At 33.9% G+C, this 23,228-nt stretch overlaps 1 protein-coding gene across 5 annotated transcripts; it reads left to right on the forward strand.

Moving 5' to 3' along the window:
- Positions 1–7,861: 7,861 nt before the first annotated feature.
- LOC128227285 (scavenger receptor cysteine-rich domain superfamily protein-like) lies at positions 7,862–22,836 on the forward strand. Of its 5 annotated transcripts, XM_052937677.1 has the most exons (17): positions 7,890–8,015; positions 8,215–8,283; positions 9,345–9,475; positions 9,649–9,703; positions 12,172–12,291; positions 12,540–12,702; positions 13,416–13,567; positions 16,108–16,287; positions 16,468–16,683; positions 17,143–17,307; positions 17,550–17,705; positions 19,080–19,265; positions 19,484–19,633; positions 19,960–20,268; positions 20,562–20,747; positions 21,145–21,279; positions 22,238–22,836. In XM_052937677.1, exons 1-17 carry the CDS (start codon positions 8,009–8,011, stop codon positions 22,702–22,704), a joined length of 2,847 nt encoding a protein of 948 aa, XP_052793637.1. In that variant the 5' UTR covers positions 7,890–8,008; the 3' UTR covers positions 22,705–22,836. The 5 variants fall into 5 exon arrangements, with proteins under 5 accessions (XP_052793640.1, XP_052793638.1, XP_052793636.1 ...); XM_052937680.1 differs by lacking the exon at positions 8,215–8,283 and having other exon boundaries at positions 7,862–8,015; XM_052937678.1 differs by having other exon boundaries at positions 7,884–8,283; positions 19,122–19,265.
- The last annotated feature ends 392 nt before the right edge of the window (positions 22,837–23,228 follow it).

Here is a 23,228-nt window from a genome sequence, read left to right on the forward strand (position 1 = left end):
CGCAATTATTTTGCAAACACATTCAAATTTTCATTCAATAAATGGCGGCGTAGTAATTTGATTATGTATTCATGCCCCGCTTAAAATATAAGTGTTTTCGTTATTGTTTTAGAACATAGATGCACTTAAAAAACTTCATGCAAAACTGTTCATAAAATCTTTGCACTAAAAACAGAGCGAATAATAGACTATAAAAACAATATCAGATAACTTTTTCTCAACAAACAGGAAATAGAAAATTGACAGCTATAATTTTGCGTGAGGGCGTCCCACAGGTAGCGGCGTAAATAACACCTTTTTAAAAAGGGGTTAATTAAGTAAATAAATAAAAATTGTATAAAGCTTGGAAAATAAGCATAAAAGAAACAGAAAATTTGTTTATTTCAGTATAAGATCGTATTTCATTTCACTCGTGATCATAAAAAAAAATGTTTTCACTCGTGGCTTCGCCACTCGTTAAAATATGTTTTTCTATGGCACTCTTGAAATCAAGTAAGATCTTACACTGGAAGAAACAAATATTCTTTATACATAGGGCATTCAATTGTTAGATCTAATATTATCTAGTAATATGAAAAATTGTTAACGGCATATGTGGTAATGATGCACATGTCGACAATTAGATATTTCTATTAACGGTAATAGTGTTATTTACAATTTGGAAGAGTAAGGGGATTTATTCCCCTTTATTTAGAACTTAACTGTTCATGATTTATACAGATTTTCACCACATTTTCCAGTTGACATGCGCAATGCAAATTGAATGTATAGAAAACATCACACAAATGAATTCCGTACATTGTTGCAGCTGAAACATAAAACATATCGTGGTACTATGCGTAAGAGACTGGTCAATTAACAACAACATAACGAGTTTCATGGTATGTCTAAAACACAGTCTCAGAAATTCTAGAAAAAAATTAAAGAAAACTCAATACAATATGCTCAAAGAACACAATATCATTTTATTATAATTACTAGTATGCATTCTGTATTAACCTTAAGAGCAGGATAAAAGGCATAATAATCATACTATTGCTAATGAAACTACATGCGATTCTGGTCATCACGTTCGATATGATTTTCTACATACATATTCATATTATTGGAACTTAAAAAAGGACCAATTACAAAAGCTTTGAAATGTACTTTAGGTACGCCCCTGCTCGTAAAGAAGACACTGAACAAATACATAAATATGAACGAAATACTATACGTTATTTTAATACTTATGGTATGTATACATGTCACTCATAATATTTGTTCAAAATATATCAACGTACATTCGTAAGCTTTAGCACGTTTCATTATACGTTTCTGATTGCAATCCCTGTGTTCCAAATAGGGTATTTAGAGCAGATAATAGAAGAGAAATCTTGGCCGCCGCTAACATTCTTCAAATCCAAATTGGCAGGCACATGCGAGTTTATGGTTTCCGATGTTTACCTGTGCAGCGTCTAATTTAGCAAAGTTCCGCTACAATTTAATTAGCCTGAAAAAAAAATCATCATACTTTGAGTAACATTCAAAAGTTTCAATAACCTCCAAATTTATTCTGCTTAAATTCGTATTGAAACAAACTCATGTATTGCATTTTAAAACACCGCTTGCTATTTAAAGGTCTCAGCTTATTAATTGGTGTTTAGTAAATCGTAAAACGTAACGGTAAAAGTTTGCTATGCTTAACTCCCAGTTCTCGAGACGCAACCAGAGCTTCCCTGTCGTAGAAACCGGTAGAGCTCATAGTTTACCACTTATTAAAATCACCACAATTCGAAAAATTCTTTTCCACGACTACAGCAATCAATGAATTGTTCTCCCTACCGCCAGTAATACGCACTTTAGAATACAACAATGTGTTTGAAGTTTAACTTAATACATTTAATTTCAGGAAAGGAGTCATAAACATTATATCCTGATAGCAATGGTAGATGTTTGTGTTTTGTTTTTGTTTTTTTTTGTTATATGTCTTTGGCGTTTACCCTGTGCCATTAAACGGGGTTTATGTTTAAACGCTTTTACTCTGAACTATTCGTACGCAAAGTTTTCGTGTGGTAACTGTCACAAAGAATGTTCACTAAAATCATTAATAGGCGTTTGACTAAGGCCAAAAAAAATTGTTTGTTTAGGGTAACCTTCCCAAAATTTCTAGGTAGGGTAGGTAGGGATTTTTTTTTACTTAAAAAAAAAATCAAAATCTGTCGTAAGTTCAGAGTGTTTTCTTGCACATGGCAGTCTTTCCTACATTACTGTCATTGCCTGACTTTGTTTTATCAAATAAACAATAATTCTGATTAAAATCTGCATTTATCCGCCCTTCGTAACTCTCTTTTCATTAACGAATATTTTATTTGCTCAGAAACGGAAAAAAATAGTTAGGGTTGGCGCATTTTTATAGGTAGGGTCGGGTTACCCGAAACAGACATATTTTTTTAGGCCTAATCGAAATAACACTTCATCATTTTGTAAAGTACAATCCTGTCGTCATTGTAATGCGACATGCGCGACGGATGTCATGTAAACATAGATTACTCCAGAAAAAAAACATACGTTCTTAATATGGCTGGATCTATGTGTGTTTGAAGTTTGAAATCTTCATACTTGTCCAATAAGCTGCTATTGCAACATTCTAGGAAAGCTATATTATATTTTGATGCTGAATGCAATATGATATATCATCTGGCGGCACAGACGTAAACAGGTCATATACTTATTTCGTAAATCAGGCTTCTTACAACGCTTTTTATTAATGTAAAGTTTTCATTTTAAAATAAGCTTTCAGTATCGTTGTTTTCATTTGTTCTGGAATTTAATTAATTTTGCTGGAGAAAAAAATAGAGACATACTCAATTAGATCTTATGTATAGCATTTCAGCCATAGGAGCACCAGCACAAGAAACGATACGCCTTGTGAGTAACGCACACGTTCATGACTTATCCGTTCACTAAATAACAACATAATTTCATTTCAACTGACACGATGTAATTCTAATAAACAAAACAATGAAGCCAATGGCATTTAACATACACAGGAAGTGAACGGTGTTCCACATCTGTAATGAGAATGGAATTCATGTCTTGTGAGCCATTGACATCTTCATAACAACAACATCCAAAAGGTTTATAAATGTCTCCTTGTCACGAAATTCGCGAAAGTCATTTCACATCAGATAAGGAAAGGCATAATTAGCAATGGTTCTTGATATGGCTTTTGTATACGCCAAACTCTAATTAGTTCTCCTTGTTGACGGAACTTACTATTCTAATTAAACATTATCTGAAACTTAGAATTATGATGTTGTATATTGAAATTGATAAAAATCACTGGAGCTCAAGCACATTTTTAGAGAGCTACGATTACCAGAAACAAATCGTTTTTACATGGAAAAAATAATTAAACGTTTGTCACACAGAAGATTTCATTAGGTTAATCGATAAATTCGATTAATATATCTAGCTCCTATATGAACATGAATGCACAGTGATATTAAGCAATTACTTTAAGTCGCCCAAAAAGCATACAATAACTATGGAGACATTCAAGGGACAACAGTAAGTTTTTCAACCTATTATCGCTTAACTATGTAAATATCGGAATATTCAAACATTTTTTAGTACTATGAGGTATTTATTTCAAATTTACATATACAAGGTATTTTAACAACAATACAAAGAATAAGGATTGGAAAACAAGTTACTTAATACTTATGTAAATTCCTTTCCTTATAGTTATTTAGTTCAATAAACTTATGATATTCAAATCCGATCAAGATGCTTAAAATAAGATGCTTTTTATATTTGCTGGTATACTGATATCATTTCTAACACATGTAGCTATATAATAGGTTTATCATCTCATGCATGACACATTGCCCCCGACACCGGACACTATCATATCCAAACAGACCCATTCAAGCATCGAATCTTCCTGAACTTGTAATAAACCTCTGCACACACAAAAATATGCCCCTGTTTTGTTCAAAAGTTAAGCGATCGTCACCGAAAAGTAAGTTATGAATGGTTGGTGAACAAGAAAGGTCATTGAAACATCGCTGTCTATGGGTGGAGTATAAAGGGCATATCATGAGAAAAAGGGAAGCATCTTCAATTTCGGTGCATGCACATAAAGGAGTCAATGATATTTTTTTCTGTTAATATCATTAGTTAAGCGAACTACATCCGAGTCTTTGACGTCAATGCATGATTTGGTTGCGGCGCGAACAAACATTGTAAAGTGGAGATGATTTTGTCGAGTGTGTTTAAAGGTTGTATATAAAAGATTGGACTGTTTCCGATTGTCTTGTTGCTATTGAAAGGGAGTTTCAAACTTGAACTGTAGCAGGAAGAAATGATGACGCACCTGACTGGGTTCGACAAACTGGTAGGGGAACGTTTTCAAAGTTTCTTAGTGGATATCTCACCTGAACCTGGTTGTGAATCAAGGACGATAGATATTCGGGCGTATTTCATTTGCACATATTTTGAAAAAGAACAGGCCTATGTTTGTTTCCTTGTAATTGCAAGAGTGTCCCACTTCAAATCAGACATAAGACACTGTATGTTACACGGTTACTATCCTCGCTGCTTCGGTCTGACTTGCCTCAATTTCACTCTGTTATTTAAAACTATAGGTGTCCATGACAACGTCCCAATACTCCAAAATGGGTCTTATGAAGCCTTTATAAAAAAAAATCAAGGCATGCACGAGAAAGTATTAATTAAAGGGAACACATGATACCCAATCTCTTCCAAGTTTTGTCGAGAACGGAAATGATATGATCTTTCCATTTATGATCTTTCCATTTAGCATCATCAGAAAGACAGAGACCGATATGTTTGTGTGAACGAACACTTAATATTGAAGTAAAAACAAAGGGGGTGAATCCCTTTATCACGTTTCCTAGAGAACATAATTGATTCTGTTTAAGAAGGATTGAACGTGACAAGCCATTTAGTTGACCAAGTTGTTAGTTTCTGAAGATCAGAATTGATGACAGCAGCTGAAGCTTCAGGTGTCTCGACTACGATGTACAGGCTAGTATCATCTGCAAACAAACGAACGTTAGCTTCAATATCATCAACGATGTCGTTTATATAAATGAGAAAAAGAAAAGGACTGAGAATAGAGCCCTGAGGCACTCCGTAAACCAGTTGAAAAGATTCCCTCTGATGCCGAAAGAAGACAGTTTGTGAATAAGGCCTTTATTTCAGACTTGATCGAAGCCTTAGATATATCACAAAATACCGCCCTCACCTGCGTTTCCTCATCAAGAGCTTGACATACTTCATTAGGGAAGAAAATAAGTTGATTTACTGTAGAGTCCCCTTTGATAAAGCCAGACTGATGAGATGTATTGCGATTGTTGCTTACAACGTAATTGTAAAGCCTTTTGTGAATACAGCGCTCCATTAGCTTGCCTGAATAGCTAAGACAGGACGATTGTTTGAGGGCTTGGAAGGATCAGACTTCTTGAATATAGGAGTAACATTTGCAAGTTCCCAATGCGATGGAAATGTGGAGGAATCAATGAGATTGGAGAGAAGAGTTGACAATGGAGCCGCCAGAACACATGCTCCTTCACTAATGAGTCACGGGTTGATGAGATCTGGGCCACTAGCCTTTGAAGGATCCATACAACTAAAAGCATCCTTCACATTCTTTTCAGAAACAATAATGTCCTCAAGAGACCTTCCAGGCACAGTCATAATATCAGAGAGTGGATTCTATGATCGTTAAGCGAGGATTGAGAACAAATGAAGTATTTAACAAAGTTGCTTTTTCAACATTTGTTGAAGCTTCAATGTTGTTAATAGACAAAGTCAAAATGTGGTTTGACGTGTATATATTTGTGATTTGCTTGGCAGTTCCTTTGTTGAAATGTTTGGTGAATTTGAATTATCTACTTATTTTGAATTGTGGTCTGATTTTTATTTTTGAATAATTTTGGTAACATCATTTCTTTCATCTTTGAAATTACTCCATGCTTCATTAGTATTGAGGCGTTCTGCATGTTTGTGTAGTTTGGTTCGTGTTCTTATAAGCTTTCTGATATCATTGTTCATCCATGGAATATCATGTGGCCTAATTGTTGCTATTTTATTGGGAACAGTCACTGAATCACACGATAAAATGGTTTTAGCAACATAGTCAAAATCATATTTCTGTATAAAACTCCAGTCCTTCATCACCAATTTATCTCTGTAATCATCATATTTATTATTATTATCATATAACCAAACAACCAGACATATAACGACGTTTATAACAGGAAACTTTAGGTTTATCGAATTTTAAAACACAAACAACAGGACAATGACATCATCTAAGATTAGATATAAATGGGTCAGGAACAAAACTTGTAATAATATTATTTGGTAATTATACAAATATAAGATCTATAATTGAGGTTGACCTTTAGGTGAAGTTGGTTGGTGAGTCAATCAGTTGTTGATCGTTATATGAAGTTATAAGCCTAGATATTTGGCTTGAGACAGACAATTAAATACCCATGTTAAAGTCACCGGCTACTACGATGTTTGCACAATTTTCGTAGACTGACTGTTTAAAACATATACCACCAGTACTTTTATGTGCTAATGTAAATTACTATAGATTCATTTACAACTATAGTCAATTAGTTCGTTCCTTTATCAACATGGTTAATCGAACACATACACATGTACTGTATAAGACAACGATTGTATATGAAACAGACATGACAGACAGATGCAGCGTCATTGAAGTATACAATGTTCAATTTAATTGCCATCATGTTGAATTGTTTACTGTATTCAAAAGTTTCGCTGTAAGTATTGATATGTTTTTCATTGGTTGGGAAAGGTTAAACATTGCTAACGTTGTATCATAATGCTTTCATGTTTATCTTTACTAGCTGAACAACAAATTCGTAACAGAATGAAACAATGAATTTGTTAAATTTTAGAATTGAAACCATGACTTCAACAAGTATCACTTGCTTAAATAATGGAGATTTCTGCTTTATTTAGCGAACGTCTTGTGCATCTACAACGCTGTTCACAACTGAACAGTTTAAGCTTGGTTTCATTATTAGACAAATTTTTCTCATTTTTAACACATTTCTATCAAATGCTATAAAAAAACAAACAGTCGAATATGGACATAAATATAGAATTATATAACTTGTTTCAAAAATGTGATCATCTACAAAATCATACAATTAACAAAACTCAAAAGACAAACAACAATTAACAAAAGAGTCCTGGTTCGTCCATTTTTGTAATAAAAACGTTTATCTTGGCACTCACTTCAGGTGTCAAAATGTTAAACAGATCCCTGCAGTCCTGTTTATAAGGAAAAAAAAACGGTTACACAAAAGTAAAGTTTATATTAAAGGGAAAACGCTGTTAGTTAGGTACTGTACTGGTCATGTAAGTTGATTTTGTATCTTATAGTTGTTTATAAGTCAATGCAGATAATTCCTGCTTAAATCATTCAGATCATTTTCAATACCAGTGATACCTTTGTTAATAATTTTTCCAACATATTCTCTTGTGTGCATGAAGTTTGAGTGATATTAAAATCTTTTGTTGGGGTTTCTCTTATTTGGTTTATGTGACAGTGTTTACTGATCTTTTTGAAGAAAGATTCCGTTTAAGCTTTTCGCACTGAAAAGAATTAGTTTTAGGACACTTGTGTAAACAAATATTTCAAATACCAGACACGCGTAGATCAAGATATGATACAAATTATTTCTGTTTCTCCTTGAGTAATCTGTGTTTAAGTGACATCAATCACGCGTATCAAACCGCATTGTGTATGCTTTACAATTACATTTTACGAAATGATGAAGCGTTGTTTTGAATAATCATACGCATAATCGTTTTCGTAAACACATTTTGTTACACTTATTATAAGAAATCGTTGCTCACGAGATGTTAATATTTAAAATTAAAACCATTTTCTTGCGTGGTGATAAGTGTTAAGACATTGTGTCAATAACGGATGGACATTTGACCTAAACTTTAAATGCTAGGTAAGCTCAAGGGCAGTTTCAATGAGCATTAATCCTAATAAAGAATTATTCATTTAGATAATAATCTTACACAAGACCGACTCTAAACATTCCAATTGTTACTTTTGATTGGTAGTGAAACACAAACACGCGCTCTAAAGTATATTTGTTTTAAGTGGAAAAAGACATGTAACCAATATGATATTTCAAAACCTTCTAGCTTTAACGTCAACACTTGTCGGTGCATTTTTTCTGTTAGGATCTATGGACATGGTGGGTTCTTCTGAAGGTAAGTAATTACTAGCAAATATCTTATACCTGAGTATTTTGTGATCAAGGACAGTCTGGTAAGTCCCACTACAAATACCATTAAACAGAATCAAACCGCTTCATTGATCAGGGACAGTGCGTTAATAATCATAAAAGCTAATTGTACATGCGCCGCATGTCCTTAAAACAGAGACAGTCATGTCATAGTCACTGGAACTATATTATACATATTAGAACAACTTCCACTATATTCTACATTATTCATAGCTTGTTACTTCAGAGCCAGTCCTGATATAATTTATCATTATTAAACAGCAGTCTCAAATTCTTAAAACTGGGGCATTCACGTTAGGACTACAACAACTATATCATACACTTGTCCAAACTTCTTAAGACCGGGACAGTCAAGTAATAACTACAGCAACTATATCTTATACGAAGCCAGATTGTTAAGGACTTGGGTTGTCAAATACGAGCGAGCCCAAGCCTTTAAGGTCAGGGACAGTCTGGTTGGATGGCTCACATCTGTATTATGTCCAATGGTCTTAGAACAGGGGCAGCCAGGTTCGAACCTCTATTACAATATCATATATCAGTCAAAGCTTCTATGAATAGGGGCAATGCGACCCGAACGTTTACTACTAAATAATGTATCAGCTCAAACTTCTTAGATCAGGGACAGTCTGGTTAGAACTACTACCACTATATTGCATATAAGTCCAAACGACTTTGATCAGGGACAGTCCGGTTAGAACTACTACCACTATATTATATATCAGTCCGAACTTTTTTGATCAGGGGCAGTCTGGTAGGAACTACTTCCACTATATTATGTATCAAGCCAAACATCTTTGAATAGGGGCTGTCTGGTTACGATAACGCTTGCAAATTACGATTCGTATTTTCAGAAAGGTTCAACAATCTGCATTTCACTAAGCATAGTCTTCTCTGAATGTACCAATTTGCATATACAATCCAATTACCTATATAATTGTAAATACGACTCATTTAACACGCAAGTCATGCAGATAACATATTGCAAATTGTTTTGAAGCCTTTAACTTTCTTGTTTGTATCTAGTGCGCATCACAGGTGGCAAAGACTTCCTTGGTGTGGTTCAATTTTATGAAAATGGAAAGTGGAATAGCCTTTGTGCTGATGGGTTTGGTAGAAAAGATGCCAACGTTGTGTGCAGGCAGCTTGGGTTCAAGGTACCGGTTTGTGCCGGAAGGCTCATTATACAATAGAGAGTACAGGGAAATGTCGTTTTCAAAAATTAACTGTGTGTAAAAAAAAAATTATGACATAATAAAATATTATTCTTGTATCCGAAATATTTTCCTTCCTTCCTTTACCTTCAATATAATTATTGTTTATGTTTCAGAATGGAATGGCTTTGAACGTGAGCTCTGAAAAAATTTCAAATCGAGGGTTCAAAGGTAAATGGTGCTGACTTCAGTTTTAGTCCAATATGACTTTTTGTGGGGGGTTCACCTATACAAGTCACGCTGTATATGTGTTAAATTTTTCGAGCTCAAGTTCATTCATTATATGGGTAAAATTGAAAGAATTGTTTGGGCCAACTTCTTTGTAAAAAGATTTGTTTAGTTTAAAGGTTCCATGTGCACTTGGTACATTCAATGCAAAAACATTTTAATTGTTTCTAGTGAAAAGGAACTTGGAACCTTTTACCAATAAAATTAGGTTTCATGCATACATTATTAAAGTGTTGTTGACCATGAGTATGACAACTGACGGGAAACAGTTGCTTTGGAACATGAAGGGCACATTCAAAGCGACAAAAATACAGTCGACATTTATACTAACACGCCAAAAAGTATGACGTTAACGTTTTAGTCGTAAACGAGTTTTCAATAAACAATTAGGAACATCGAATGTTATAAAAGCAGCCAGATTCAAACAGATTGTATACACCATTATTAATGAAATGTTTCAAACAGACTATGCAGTCAGAGATTATGAGAACAACAGACAGTTTATTCGGAGTCATATTTAAAACAAAGAGCCAGAAATAATATGAAAAGGCAGGAACTCTTATTTCTTTAAAAATGAAGTGGGAACTTGCAGGGTTTGTAGAAATTATGTTTCGAAAACACTGGATATCGGCAAAACGATAGTTTAAAACGCAATATAACAAAAGAGGTTTGGGTGTGTGTTGGATTAGATAGGAGTGGGAGGACACTGCCAGCAGGTATGCGATAAAGAAAGGAACCATTTGACAGAGAACATATTGAGAGTTTTCCAACTGTACAATCTCACTACACCAGGAAAGTCACATAAAGTAAATAGTTCACACAATACCTTAGCACTAGAATAATGTTTGCACTCTATGTTGAAAAGTGTAAGGTACTTGGCAAATACTGTATTACACTAGCTGTTTACAGAAATGTATACAACTTGTCATATTTACACAACCACCACCCCGTTGGCCCCAACAAAAAATGACAAATGCCAGATGTGTAACCATTACGAACATTTGAAATTGAAGTGAAGCTAGACGATGCAACGAGGAAAGAGATGGTACGTCAAGAAAAAGAACATGAGAAACAATCCTCAGTTTTATGCATTAATATAAAGTTTCATTTGCATGCTGTCCTAACAACAACACGTAGTGTTCAATCGAAAACATTGTTATACATTTCTTTCTCTGATACGGTTCCAGTTTTTTTTTTGTATGGAAATCAAGGTAAAATAGTCTATTGTGAGAAACATGCCTGTTTTTTGTTTTTATTTAAGTACAATTGTAGGTAAAATGTCAAGTGTTGAAAAGGTGACACTTTGGAATGATACTTGTGGCGGGCAAAATCGCAATCAATATGTGGACAGTTGCTTAATGTATAATGTGTAAGCTATGAATTTGAGTAAAAAAAGATTGAAAGAAATACTGGTGGTTTCTAAAAGGAGTAGAACTAAACAGTTTATCAGAATGGAGCAACAGCCAATTTAAGCAAAGTGGCTGATCTCTGTCACCATGAAGACTTGTTGCCTCTTTTAGTTCTGGAAAAATATCCAAAAGAGTTGGAAGCCTACTATCCATCATCGCCTATTAGCAAACCTTCTAGCATATATTGATTGATAAAATTACTGTAAAATATTGCTATTTTGATTAAATTTATTAAAAGTCTAGCTCCCTACTCCATCTGTGATTGGCAGTGATGAAAGTGATTGATGAAAGAGATCGTGTAATTATGCATTAACCGCCAATGGTGAGCAATAGTGTAAGCGATAATGTTCACATAAAAACTACCTAGAAGTTGGAAATAAAAACTGTTTTGTTTGTGTGCATAACTTACAAAAGTATTATTTCTATTCACTTGTTCATTGTGTCACAAAACATGTATATATTTGTGTACAGTTTAGACATTTAGAATGAAAAAATAAAATACCTAAGTAAAATGTGCTCAAGTTTTTTTCTTAACATAATATCAAGATAAAGGGACAATAACAATATGTTGATTGATATTGTATTTACAGATTCGACTTGTACTGTACATTCTTTACACTCATAGCGTAAAAATTACATTTTACACCTTTTGCTTCTAAACATACACAAATCTAAAGAAAAAGTATAGCGGCAAAAGGTCCTATCTGCAGTTGGTACCTTTTACTTCTTGCAGCAACCATTTTTAACAGTACCAACTACAACAAGCACCTTTTGCCCCTTCAAATTTATAGTTTGTAGGCTTTGCGTTTTTTTTAAAGTGCACAAATGTTGTTTGTGCAGCATCACTTCATAGGTTTGCAACATGAATGGTCATTTTAATTAGACTAGGCAAAAAGCACACATTTCTTTCAGAATAAGAAATTATTTCATTTATTTGCGTTTTTCTTCAAATGTTTGAAATTAGAAGTTGGCTCCATTTACCTTTGAACCCTCGAAATTCAGCGCGTCCAAATATTTCTTGTGCGGGCAATGAGAGATCGATATTGGAATGCAAATATGACAGAGAAGGGCGTTGCAAGGAGCGTCGGTACAATGCCGGAGTTCTATGCTACAACCAGATCAGTGCGTGATACTGTTATATTTAACATTAATTCCAGGACGAAAAATAACTTTACCCCAGTTTATTTTTAACTGCACTATCTTATAAATTAATCAACATTCTGATATTTTCGTAATGCATTGCTGTCACTTAGTCATTGTAACAATTTTTACTTTCTTGTTTTCATTGACATGCTTGCATTTACTTGTTAAAATTATTTGTACAATATGATATAATCATATAAATAAAGCACTAGCATCTGTTTCCTCAGAACCTACTGTACGAATGAACGGTACATCAAACTCCGGTGTGGTTGAGATTCAAGTCGACAACAATAATTACACATTCTGTGAAAGTCTGTGGGGGACTCGGTTATGGAGAGATCCATCTAGCCGTACCTGCAGGCTTTTCGGATTCAACGGTGGACAGGGCAGGTATACGTTTTGTGATTTTTGTGTCCAACGTTATGTAGTTAATGCATCAGATAGATAGTATGGTGTATATACAGTACAGTGCAAGGGACTTTTGCTCTCAGGTGTATGCTGATTGTGAATATGTATTATTTTACAAAATCATTTCTACCAGTTCTGAAAATAAATATAATACATTACATTACCTGTATGAAAAAGTATCAAAAGTTCGATGAAAATCGGAACGAGTTGAAGAGATTGAGGTTACGTTGCTTAGTGGTGGGATAACGCTGGTTTTTGATGGAAAATAATCCCAAGGATAAGAAATTCCATTAGGTAAGCGAGTAATTGACTTTTTTCATAAGGATCGGTGCAAGATGGCCTCCTGTTATTATTAAATCCATGTTTGTATTTGGTTTCCTCCACAATGTCGCCTTTTCCCCAAATATTCTGGAAAAGCAGGAAATTTGATATGGAAAGTTTGATCCGCAAGCTTTAAAAGTTAAAAGACAGCGAAAACACGACCATATAATGGAAATACAACTCCTGTCCGTAGGAAATCTCTTATTTGAGTGTATTTTGATACACTTCGCTATAATATAGGAACAATATTGGTTTGAGATTTGGCTTTTCACTCTTCATCTGAATAAATTACATAATTCAAACTCAATATATGCGTTAGATTGTATAAGACATTATATAAATCATTAATTAAATCGTTTATAAACCAAAACCAGGATATATCCAAATGGTGACCGGACTATGCTAGCTGTAAGCTTCTCGTGTTCCTACCACCAAAGATCCATTTTCTCGTGTTCCTGGTCCTTCAAAGACGATTCCAAATGCCTGCAAGAGAATAGTGCTGCTGGTGTTGTGTGCTATAAAAATGGTACGTTTTCTTAAAAGAGTTGAGTGATTACTTTTCATAGTTAATGCGCTAGCCATGTAAATGAAAATCTATGTCTAGAAGTATTAGTTATGCACCTTTTAAACATGACTTTTCAAGTGTTTAATCTGTAGTCTGGGCGTAGATGTTCTTTTAATGCTCTTTATTTCTCCATATACCGTTGTTTTCTATATCTAGTTATATTTCCTATTTCCGGTTTGTTGAGAAAAAGTTCTCTGATATTCTTTTTTATTGTTTATTATTCTCTCGCAGTGCAAATATTTTATGAACAGTTATCAATGAAGTTCTATTGGTGTTCCAAACAATAACGAAAACACTTTTATTTTAACCGGGACATGAATACATAACCAACTTACTATGCCGCCATTTATTGAATAAAAATTTGAAAGGTCGAATGTGTTAGCAAAACAAATGCGGATATTCGTTGGATATAAAAAAATTCTCTTAGTTTTAGAGTGTGTTTCATGATACATGGATATTCAGTCATATTACTGTCAAAGACTTGTCTGTTTCGCTTGAAGACAGGTCGTTTTCCAGGAAATGATGAGGCCAACAACAGGTTGTTGACAAATTTTGAGGCGTGGGTGGGGTAATAAAAATATCAGTTAATCTGTAAATTGGTGTGTGAATTACCCGGGAAGAACGTTTTACGTATTAAAACGCCAAACAGTTCAAAATACATTTGAACGATGATATAACATTATATTTATGTTTGAACGGTTGTTTTCGTCTGTAATTTGTTTGGTATAAAAACAAATGTTCGACCATTCAGCTTCAAGGTCAAGGAAACGTTTGGAAAACGGGATTAACATTTTTTCTTATTAACGGTTAGTTGTGAATTTCCGAATATATCTTCATTTTAAATTGTGTAACATTTTTTTTTAAATTATAAATATTTGTTTGCCGATATTCTCTGGTTCAAAGTGAAGTGTTCTGTTTGATCATGGGGAAGTAACTGCAATGGATTTTAAAAGTAGTTCTAAAAGTTGATATGTTCACTCCTAATTTTGCAGTGAAAATATCAAATTGATATTTTCACTGTTGTTCTTTCACTGATAAAACTCCATATTTCATCGCAAAGCATAAAAGATTATTTTTTTTATTTTCGTCAACAGTGTTTTTATTCATTTTTGTTCACAGAGTACTTACTTAATTTTTTCACAGTGTAGTTTTTAACTATCGTACACAGTAAAATTATTCATTTTTTCCATAGTGTAGTTATTTATTTTCATACACAGTCTAGTAATTCATCTTGTCGAAAGTGTAAGTATTTATTTTCGTACACAGTCTAGTTATTCATTTCGTATAAAGTGTAGTTATTTATATTCACCCACAATGTACTTATTTATTTTTGTACACAATGTACTTATATTATATTTGTCCAGGGTGTACTTATATATTTGTTCCAAATGTAGTTTTTCAATTTGTTCACGGTGTACTTACATGTATTTATTTTGTTCCAAGTGAAGTTATTCATTTGTTCCAAGTGCAGTTATTCAGTTAGTCCACAGTGCACTTATTTATTTTCGTACACAATGTACTTATATTATATTTGTCCAGGGTGTACTTATATATTTGTTCAAAATGTAGTTTTTCAATTTGTTCACGGTGTACTTACATGTATTTATTTTGTTCCAAGTGCAGTTATTCATTTGGTCCACAATGCACTTATTTATTTTGTTCGAAGTGTAGTAATTCATTTTGTCCACAGTGTACCAAGTTATTGTGTTCACAGTGTAGTTATTTAGTTCTGTGTAAAGAGGATATTTTGCTGATTTCATTTGAATATCGTATTTGATTTCATGACTTTCATAGAAATACATAGTTGTACTAGTTGCGAATTACAGTTAATGCAATGTGTTTCTTTACTTGAACAGGGCATGAATGCATCAAACCACGCTTTGTTTTTACATTAGACATGTTTGGGGGTATTTTAGTTTACTGCTAAGTTGTTGCGTGGGTTTTCAGGCAAATTCGTATAACAAAGTTTAAATACAATAAAAAAAAACGCTTGAAAAATGGGATTTTTATTTCAATAAATAAATGGTAAGTAGTGATATTACACAAGACAACCATAATGATATGATATGCAATCTTTTTTAAGTTTATATTATTTTTTGGCATAATTTACTGTTTCAAAAGTGAGATACTCAGTTTTGATGAAAGGGAAGTACTACAGTTGATCTTAAAATGAGTCCTTAAGCAGTTTGCAGTGAACTTATCATTAACACTACTTTTCTTTAACTGATAATACTCCATATTCACCCAAAGACATAAAAGAAAGTTACTTCTTTTCATTTACAGTGTCTCTGTTATTTTTTCTTACATATTCATAATTTTCCATAGTTATTTATTTTCTTACCTGTCGCGATCAATTAATATAACAAAGGTCCACAAACTAATGCATACAAATAGACAGTGTAGCACTTACCTTTATTGTCTAGTATGATGTACTCTGTGTTTTCAGGCAACTCTTTTCTCAAATGTATTTACTCTAATTGCATATTGCTGTATACAAACAGTGCGTATTTCTGGCGGTTGGGAGAACGACACCATGATTGCCGGTGTCGTGGAAGTGTATCATCCCGGCTGTTGTCCCCTATCAAGATGGTTAACCATGAGCCCTACCAGCTTCGGCGAAAGGGAGGCATTGGTCGTGTGTCGGGAACTGGGATTTTCTTACAGTAAACTCCTACCGTTAGGTAATTTGTTTAAGTGAATACAAGTGTACTAGCTCAGACCTTTGAAAAGCACGTGCTGCTTTGAAGCGTAATGTATTATTTTCAATATCGATATTTATTTGTATATTCAATAACCAGAATAAATTCGGAGGTTATAGCAACTTTCTTAACAGGTTATTTATAGTGCAATTTTTTTTCCAGGATTATTTGGATCAAAGCGCATTCCCATTTTCCACCAATTTAATTGTAGTGGAAATGAAACTAATTTTGCTGACTGTGACTACGTAAAGGTAAACCAGGGAAACTTAACCACCGTAAATCCCTGCTATGGACGAGATGGAAAATGTTACGGGCGGTTAACTAAGACCTACGAATACTCTTCTATTGTCTGCTCCATATTCCCTATTGGAAACACAGGTATCGACATCGGAAACAACATGACATTTAAAATTGCAACAGAACATTCAAACATTTCGAACAAACAGTATGACTAATTGTAGATAACATGTAATATTGAAGTGCAATAATCTATACTTTTTAAGACAATCAAATCAAGGTAATTGTTCAATGTTTTCTTTTCAAACAGGGGCGTACCCCTATTAGTATAAATAATTAATAACAACTGAGAAAAGTTTTTTAGCATACTTTGAACTGTTCACCGTATATGTGAGTGAGGCACTTCAGTGTACTTCTTACGGTCTTGCAGCTGTTTGCTGTTTATTAGTGGGCCGACGATATCAGAGACGAATCAATATTTTTTATCCAGTCTCTCAGTCTATTATATGATTTGTCTGTGTATGTTTCGAAACTTTAACGATCGAACCACATTTAAAATCAGAAATATGATCACTTTTTGCATGTATTTTTACACTGCAGGAATTAAGGTCCTTCCTGTTGATATGTCACCTTCAATAGTGTATGTGGAGAAAGACGGAATAAAGGGGGTTATCTACCCTGAAGATTGGGACAATAATGACGCCCAAGTCATGTGTCAACAGCAGGGTTATAAAACAGGAGTCGCCCTCGGGCCCCTTTATGCAGGTATACCGTTAAATAAATAATGAGTTACCGACGACTGTAGCGACGACTCAAATCAAAATAACCCCAACATTTACCAAGAAAGATGTCTTGTGTAATGTGTGTGACCCTGTTTCGGTGTGCAGGTTGTTTGTTTAGCCTTCATGTTTGTGCCTTTTGACATGATCTTGTTAACACTTTTAGCAAATGGAATTGTCTCTTCAGTTTCAAATGTTTTATATAAATTATGTTATTTATAACAAAAGCTCCAAGATACCCTTACTGGATGTCAAAAGTGAAATGTGATGGAACAGAAGGACACATTGAAAATTGCAAATTTGATGAAACACCTCCTCCCTGGAAAGATCACTCATTTAGGGACCTTCGCAGCGCCGCACAAGTGCATTGTACAAATGGAACAGGTATAGCAATTGCTGCATACGTATTTTGATCCAAATGGTAGCCCTCAGAGAGGTCTTACTTAGTCTTAACACAACGTTTACCATTTGATGACATGTTGATAGAAATGTAATATTACACAATGTAGTTGTAATTCGCCGTCATGTTTATTATGTTTAGTGTGTGTTTACATTTTAGGCTATTGGGCTTTTCCCTGTATTTTCCATTGATTTAGTCTAAATAAATAACATAAAAGTATGTTTAAAATATTTAAAATATCTCAATCACTATTGACAAACAGAATACATGTTCTGAATGAGTTATTGAACTAGGATATTTGTTTCACAAGTTGTATTTTATAGATCAGCTACAAATGTATGACCGCATGACTGAATATCAAAATGTGTGTTGTCAGTTGTATATATCTGTTGGCAAACATAGATCATTATAAATGGTACGAAATGGATTTATAAATACAATTAAATAATTTAAGATCAATACATACAAGCAATTAAATAAATCAAGATAGATTGACGTAATATGCATTACTAAATGGTATTGCTAAAGGTACTTCTATAGATTACATTCTGAAAAAGATATTCTTCAAATGCACAAACTACATCCAAACATTGTAAATAGAAGTTTTCGGTTTGATAGAAACAGTTCATTCACAGTTATGACAAGTACCACAATGTCAACGTCCTCTTATTTCAAAGACTCATTTGGACAAATAGAACATTATTCACCGGGTAATAGATTTGGGTTATATGTCCGATCAATATTTGGTAGCTGCACATCTTGTCGGTTTTTTATTGTTGTTGTTTCGTTTTTATTGCATAGCTTTATCGCAGAAATTTAACAGAAATAGCATACAATTTATTTGCAATTAATCAAAAACGATGATCGTTAAAACATCCAGAGTATGTCTATATCATATTATATAATATTATAAACTGTGCTTTAATGTTCGCGCTTGTTTGTTTATATTTTTCTAGTTACAATGCAAGCCACTCGGGAATATAATTTAAACTACTAATTACCGTTGCCCGGTACACTTTTAGCTGCACAGCGGCATTTTTATGATACTTTTAGTGTAAATACTTCTCACAAAATACAATGTCATATAATTAGACATTTGGCTTGTTGGTCAATAGTCCAAAGAATTTTGTCCTTTCCCGACCTTGGGTAAATAGTTTTGACTTTTGAATAAAAAGCCATACAACAACTTTATTATAAATTATCCTGAATGATCAGATAATAAATTCACTGTGTTAGTTAAAATGTTTAAAGTTTAAATGGCGGGTCGAGTCTTCAGTTGAAAGTGTGTGAGATGACAACAAACGTCCACTTTGTCTAAACGTATAAGGTAATTTCCTGGTCGCCCATGCCTGTTGTAGGTGTCGATATACAACTTTTAACAGAAACATCCACAAACGCAGGAATGGTGAAGGTTTCTGTTAACGGGGAGTGGGGCGTTATCTGCGATAGTGACTGGACCAATATGGACGCCAGGGTAGCCTGTCGGCAATTGGGTTTTAAAGACGGTCTTGCTGGTAGCATGGTTGTCAAACCATTAGGAACAGGTACAATACTAACAGTATTGTTGTTTTTAGATTTTAATAGTTCAGGCATAGTTGTTTTCATTCACTTTATCATTTCTGTAATTATGTTTAATAACATTTTACGATAATGTCAAAAACAAAGAGTAACAATTTTAACAATTAGTATATTTTAATAACGTGACCAACATCTTAAATGGTGGTTTGATCTTATATGTGTGTTTAAACTTTTGACTTTGTAGGTCCTTTGTGGCTGAGAGAAATAGAATGCAGTGGTGATGAAAAGTCTATATTCTCCTGTCCGGGACAGTTCTTTGTTGCCCATAAAAAAAATCCAAAGTATGCAAAGTTATATCTATCCTGCCTGCCGTATGTTTTCTGTACAGATCAAGGTACGACTAAAATAAAATGTGTGCTATATTGCATAAGATTATTCAACTAGTGCACCTCTTTAGTTTATAATTAGAAAATGAAGGTCTGAGAAAGTACCCCATGTTGGGACCCTGTTCCTCTAGTGAGATTTTTTTTATATTTTTTATATTTTTTAAATATACGTCTTTGCAATTAAAAAGAAAAAAAGTATGTTCTAATCTATATTTAATAATAACAATTGTATATTTTTGAATCGTCGCAATATGCGTTTATATGAAATTATTATTAATTATCGAAAAGGTATATTCATTTTGATTTTCTTACATATGACTGTTATCGTTACAAGTCCGTATCCAACCCAACGCGACATTTGGCGCTATTCAAGTATGGGACAGGGATAACTTTCACCTTGTGTGTGCGGAAAAGTTCGATGACCTTGCCGCTCAGGCAGTTTGTCGATCCTTTGGGTTCGCCTTCGGGAAAAGCATATGCTGCTCCGCTTTCGGACGAATGGAATATGATATTGTATATAGCAATATCAAATGCACTGGAATTGAGTCAGACCTACTCGAATGCGATTATGTCAAGTACTTTCCCAACTGCACCAGTGGACATTACGCCTCTGTAGCCTGCTCGAATCTTCCTGAAAATGAAGGTGTGTTCAATGTTTACGTTTTGGTCGTTCTCACGTTTGATCATCTAAACGCATACCGTTTGTTACTTGCACAATTTTCTACATTGTCATTTAGACACTTGTCTTCAGATTCGATTCAAATAGTGCACACGTGTCTCCTTATCAAAACGTTCGCTAAAGTTTTAATAACGTTTGTTCGAAGTGCGATTCAATGATATACAGCTTTTTGTGCTAATTGATTTGCTGTTTACTCGAAATGTATTTGTCTCTACTGGTTTTTCATAAACAAAGAATTCTCAATGCGTTTTTTACAGATTATGAATTAAAGATACATCGATCTGGAAAAGTTACCACTAGACATTTTGATAATTCGGGCTTTGTCTGCGCTAATGGTTTTGATGATGCAGAAGCGACAGTAATTTGCAAGGAGATGGGCTATAAAGGTGGATCTGCGTACTTCCATTCAAGGCATACAAAATATTCAACAGTCCCACTTCTAGGTATATCAAATATTTAACTACAATCAAATCCCGTTGGCTTGAACTCCCAGGGACCGGCGAAAATACCTCGAGCCTCTAAAAATTCGAGCCAAGCCTTACATCGCAGTATAAAGAAATTAGTCCGTGACATATAGTTCAAGCCAAAGAAGAATTCGAGCAAAGCGAGTTCGAGCCAAAGGGGTTCGACTGTTTAATCAAATCTCGAATGAGTCGAAAGGTTTTCCGGTCCAAAAATATCTCTGACTTTGGTTATCAATGATAATATATTGTTTAAATAGCATTGCATCTTGATGATAAAATGTTTGTAGTATGAGATTGTAAAGAGTTAATATATCGATTTTAATATTTTAGAAAATGAAACATTTCAAAATGTTTGTTTCTTACAATTATAAACTAGGAGTTCCATGGTTAGCGAATATTGCTTGCAAGGGAACCGAAGAGTACCTGGGAAATTGTGAAAAAAACGATTGGGGCTTAGTTGGGTCTTGCGATGAAAACAAAATACCTGCAGTTTACTGTTTCAACAAAACGGGTACTTAAGCTTAATTGTTGGCTATGAATACTTTTGGATACTGGTATTTAAGCTTAGTTAAGGTCATGGGTACTTAAGCTGGCTTAGGATACTTACGATTATTCTTGGCTACGGGTTCTTAACCTTATTTGTGGATATGGGTATTAAAGCTTAGTTTACGCTACGGGTTCTTAATTTTATTCTAGGCAACGGGTATTTAATAGTTTAGGCTAAGCTTACTTAGCGTTGTTCTATGCTACGGTTTTTAAGCTTGGTTTAGATCGTCAGGTATTTAAGCTTAGTTTGAGTTACGCTTATACATAATATTTTTGTAGGCAACGGGTACTTGATTTTATTATAGGCAAACAATAAGTTTTATATTAGTTGTGGGTAATGAAGCTTATTGTTGGCTATGGGAACGTACGCTTACTTTTTGGCTTCGAGTATTTGGGATGATTTTAGATCACGGTAATATACGGGTTATTTCAGCTACGTGTGTTTTAGTATGTTTCGGCTGCAGTTATGTTGATTTTAGTGTTCTTTGTATACTAATTATGTTAATGGTATATCTGCAAAGATTTATATTTTTGACCAATGTCAGTTATAAACCTTTATTACAGTTTTAAATCATTGAATACTTGTAATATATTGTTACAACGAGACGGGTACTTAACCTTTTTTATGGCTGCAACCATGCCGTTTTTCTTTTTTTCTTTTGTTTACTTATCATGATATTTATTTCATTTGCAAACATCTACCATTCTGACCAATTCAAGTCATCTTCTGCTATCTACTTATATTTCCTTTGCATTCCACACATACAAGGTTGCGGCGTACCGATGTCTGGTCTTCTTTGTATACTAATATTTTAATTTTACATTTATCTTTCTGAAAAATGAAAGTCATCAACTAGTATCTCCTAATATTTCGTTTTTAGTACGCATTATAATAACTACGTTATCATTTTTTTTAAATACAGGTTTTTCTTTTGCCCTTGTAAATGGAACGGATAAAGATAGTGGGCTTGTTGTGTTCATCATAGATGATAAAGAGGGTGCAATATGCCTACGCGATTCCGTTATAGAAGAACGACAAAAACTTGCAGCCATCGTATGTAAACAGCTTGGCTATGGACACGGCAGCCTGCTTTTGAATGGTACTGATGCTGAAAATGAGGTCGACATTATTAAAAGATTTCCTGGACAGTTGGATTTGTTTATAACCAAGGTTAAGTGTAACGGAAATGAGAGCAGTTTAGCGGAGTGCACGTATAGGATTTTAGAAGACTGGTCGTCGATCACTGAGGATTGGATACCGGTTGCTGAATACGATTGTAACACGTGGGCTTGTATGAGAGCCAAATTTTACAACCGAGGAAATGCGATAGTACAAGAACTCTCATGTTGGGAAGGAAAACGACGTCTCGCTGTCAAATGCTTCCCTTAATACCATGTCCTGTGCTTTTTAGATAATCGATAAAAAACAAACATTCAATTCCTTTCCATTAGATTATTTTAAAGTATTTAAATTGTGCGCCATTAGCGATTAAGTAGTTGAATTAAATATGATGTAAATGAAGTCAAGTGTTTGCAATCAGTAGGAATAAAAGTATAGATATCTACCTAGATAGAAAACAGTTATACAGTGATTTGAAATGTTTTCGGAAGTGCCGATGAAGCCGAAATTTTATTTAGTACAATAAATAAGACATGAAATATAACAAAATAAATCACGATTGCACGTACGCGATGTGAATTATATGTTCATTCTATTAAGCCATTATCAATACGTACCATTAATTGAATTAACATATAAAGTGTATAACACATAGAATTGTATAACCTCTGAACAGCCCTAGATCAGCAGCAAATAAATTGTCAATCTCAAATAAAAACAATGTTATTATAACAACACATGTGCAGTTAATACCTTTCAAATGAAAGTTCATACTAAGTTTAATAAATATAACA

Source organism: Mya arenaria, chromosome 3 (assembly GCF_026914265.1).
Source record: "Mya arenaria isolate MELC-2E11 chromosome 3, ASM2691426v1".
NCBI lineage: Eukaryota > Metazoa > Mollusca > Bivalvia > Myida > Myidae > Mya > Mya arenaria.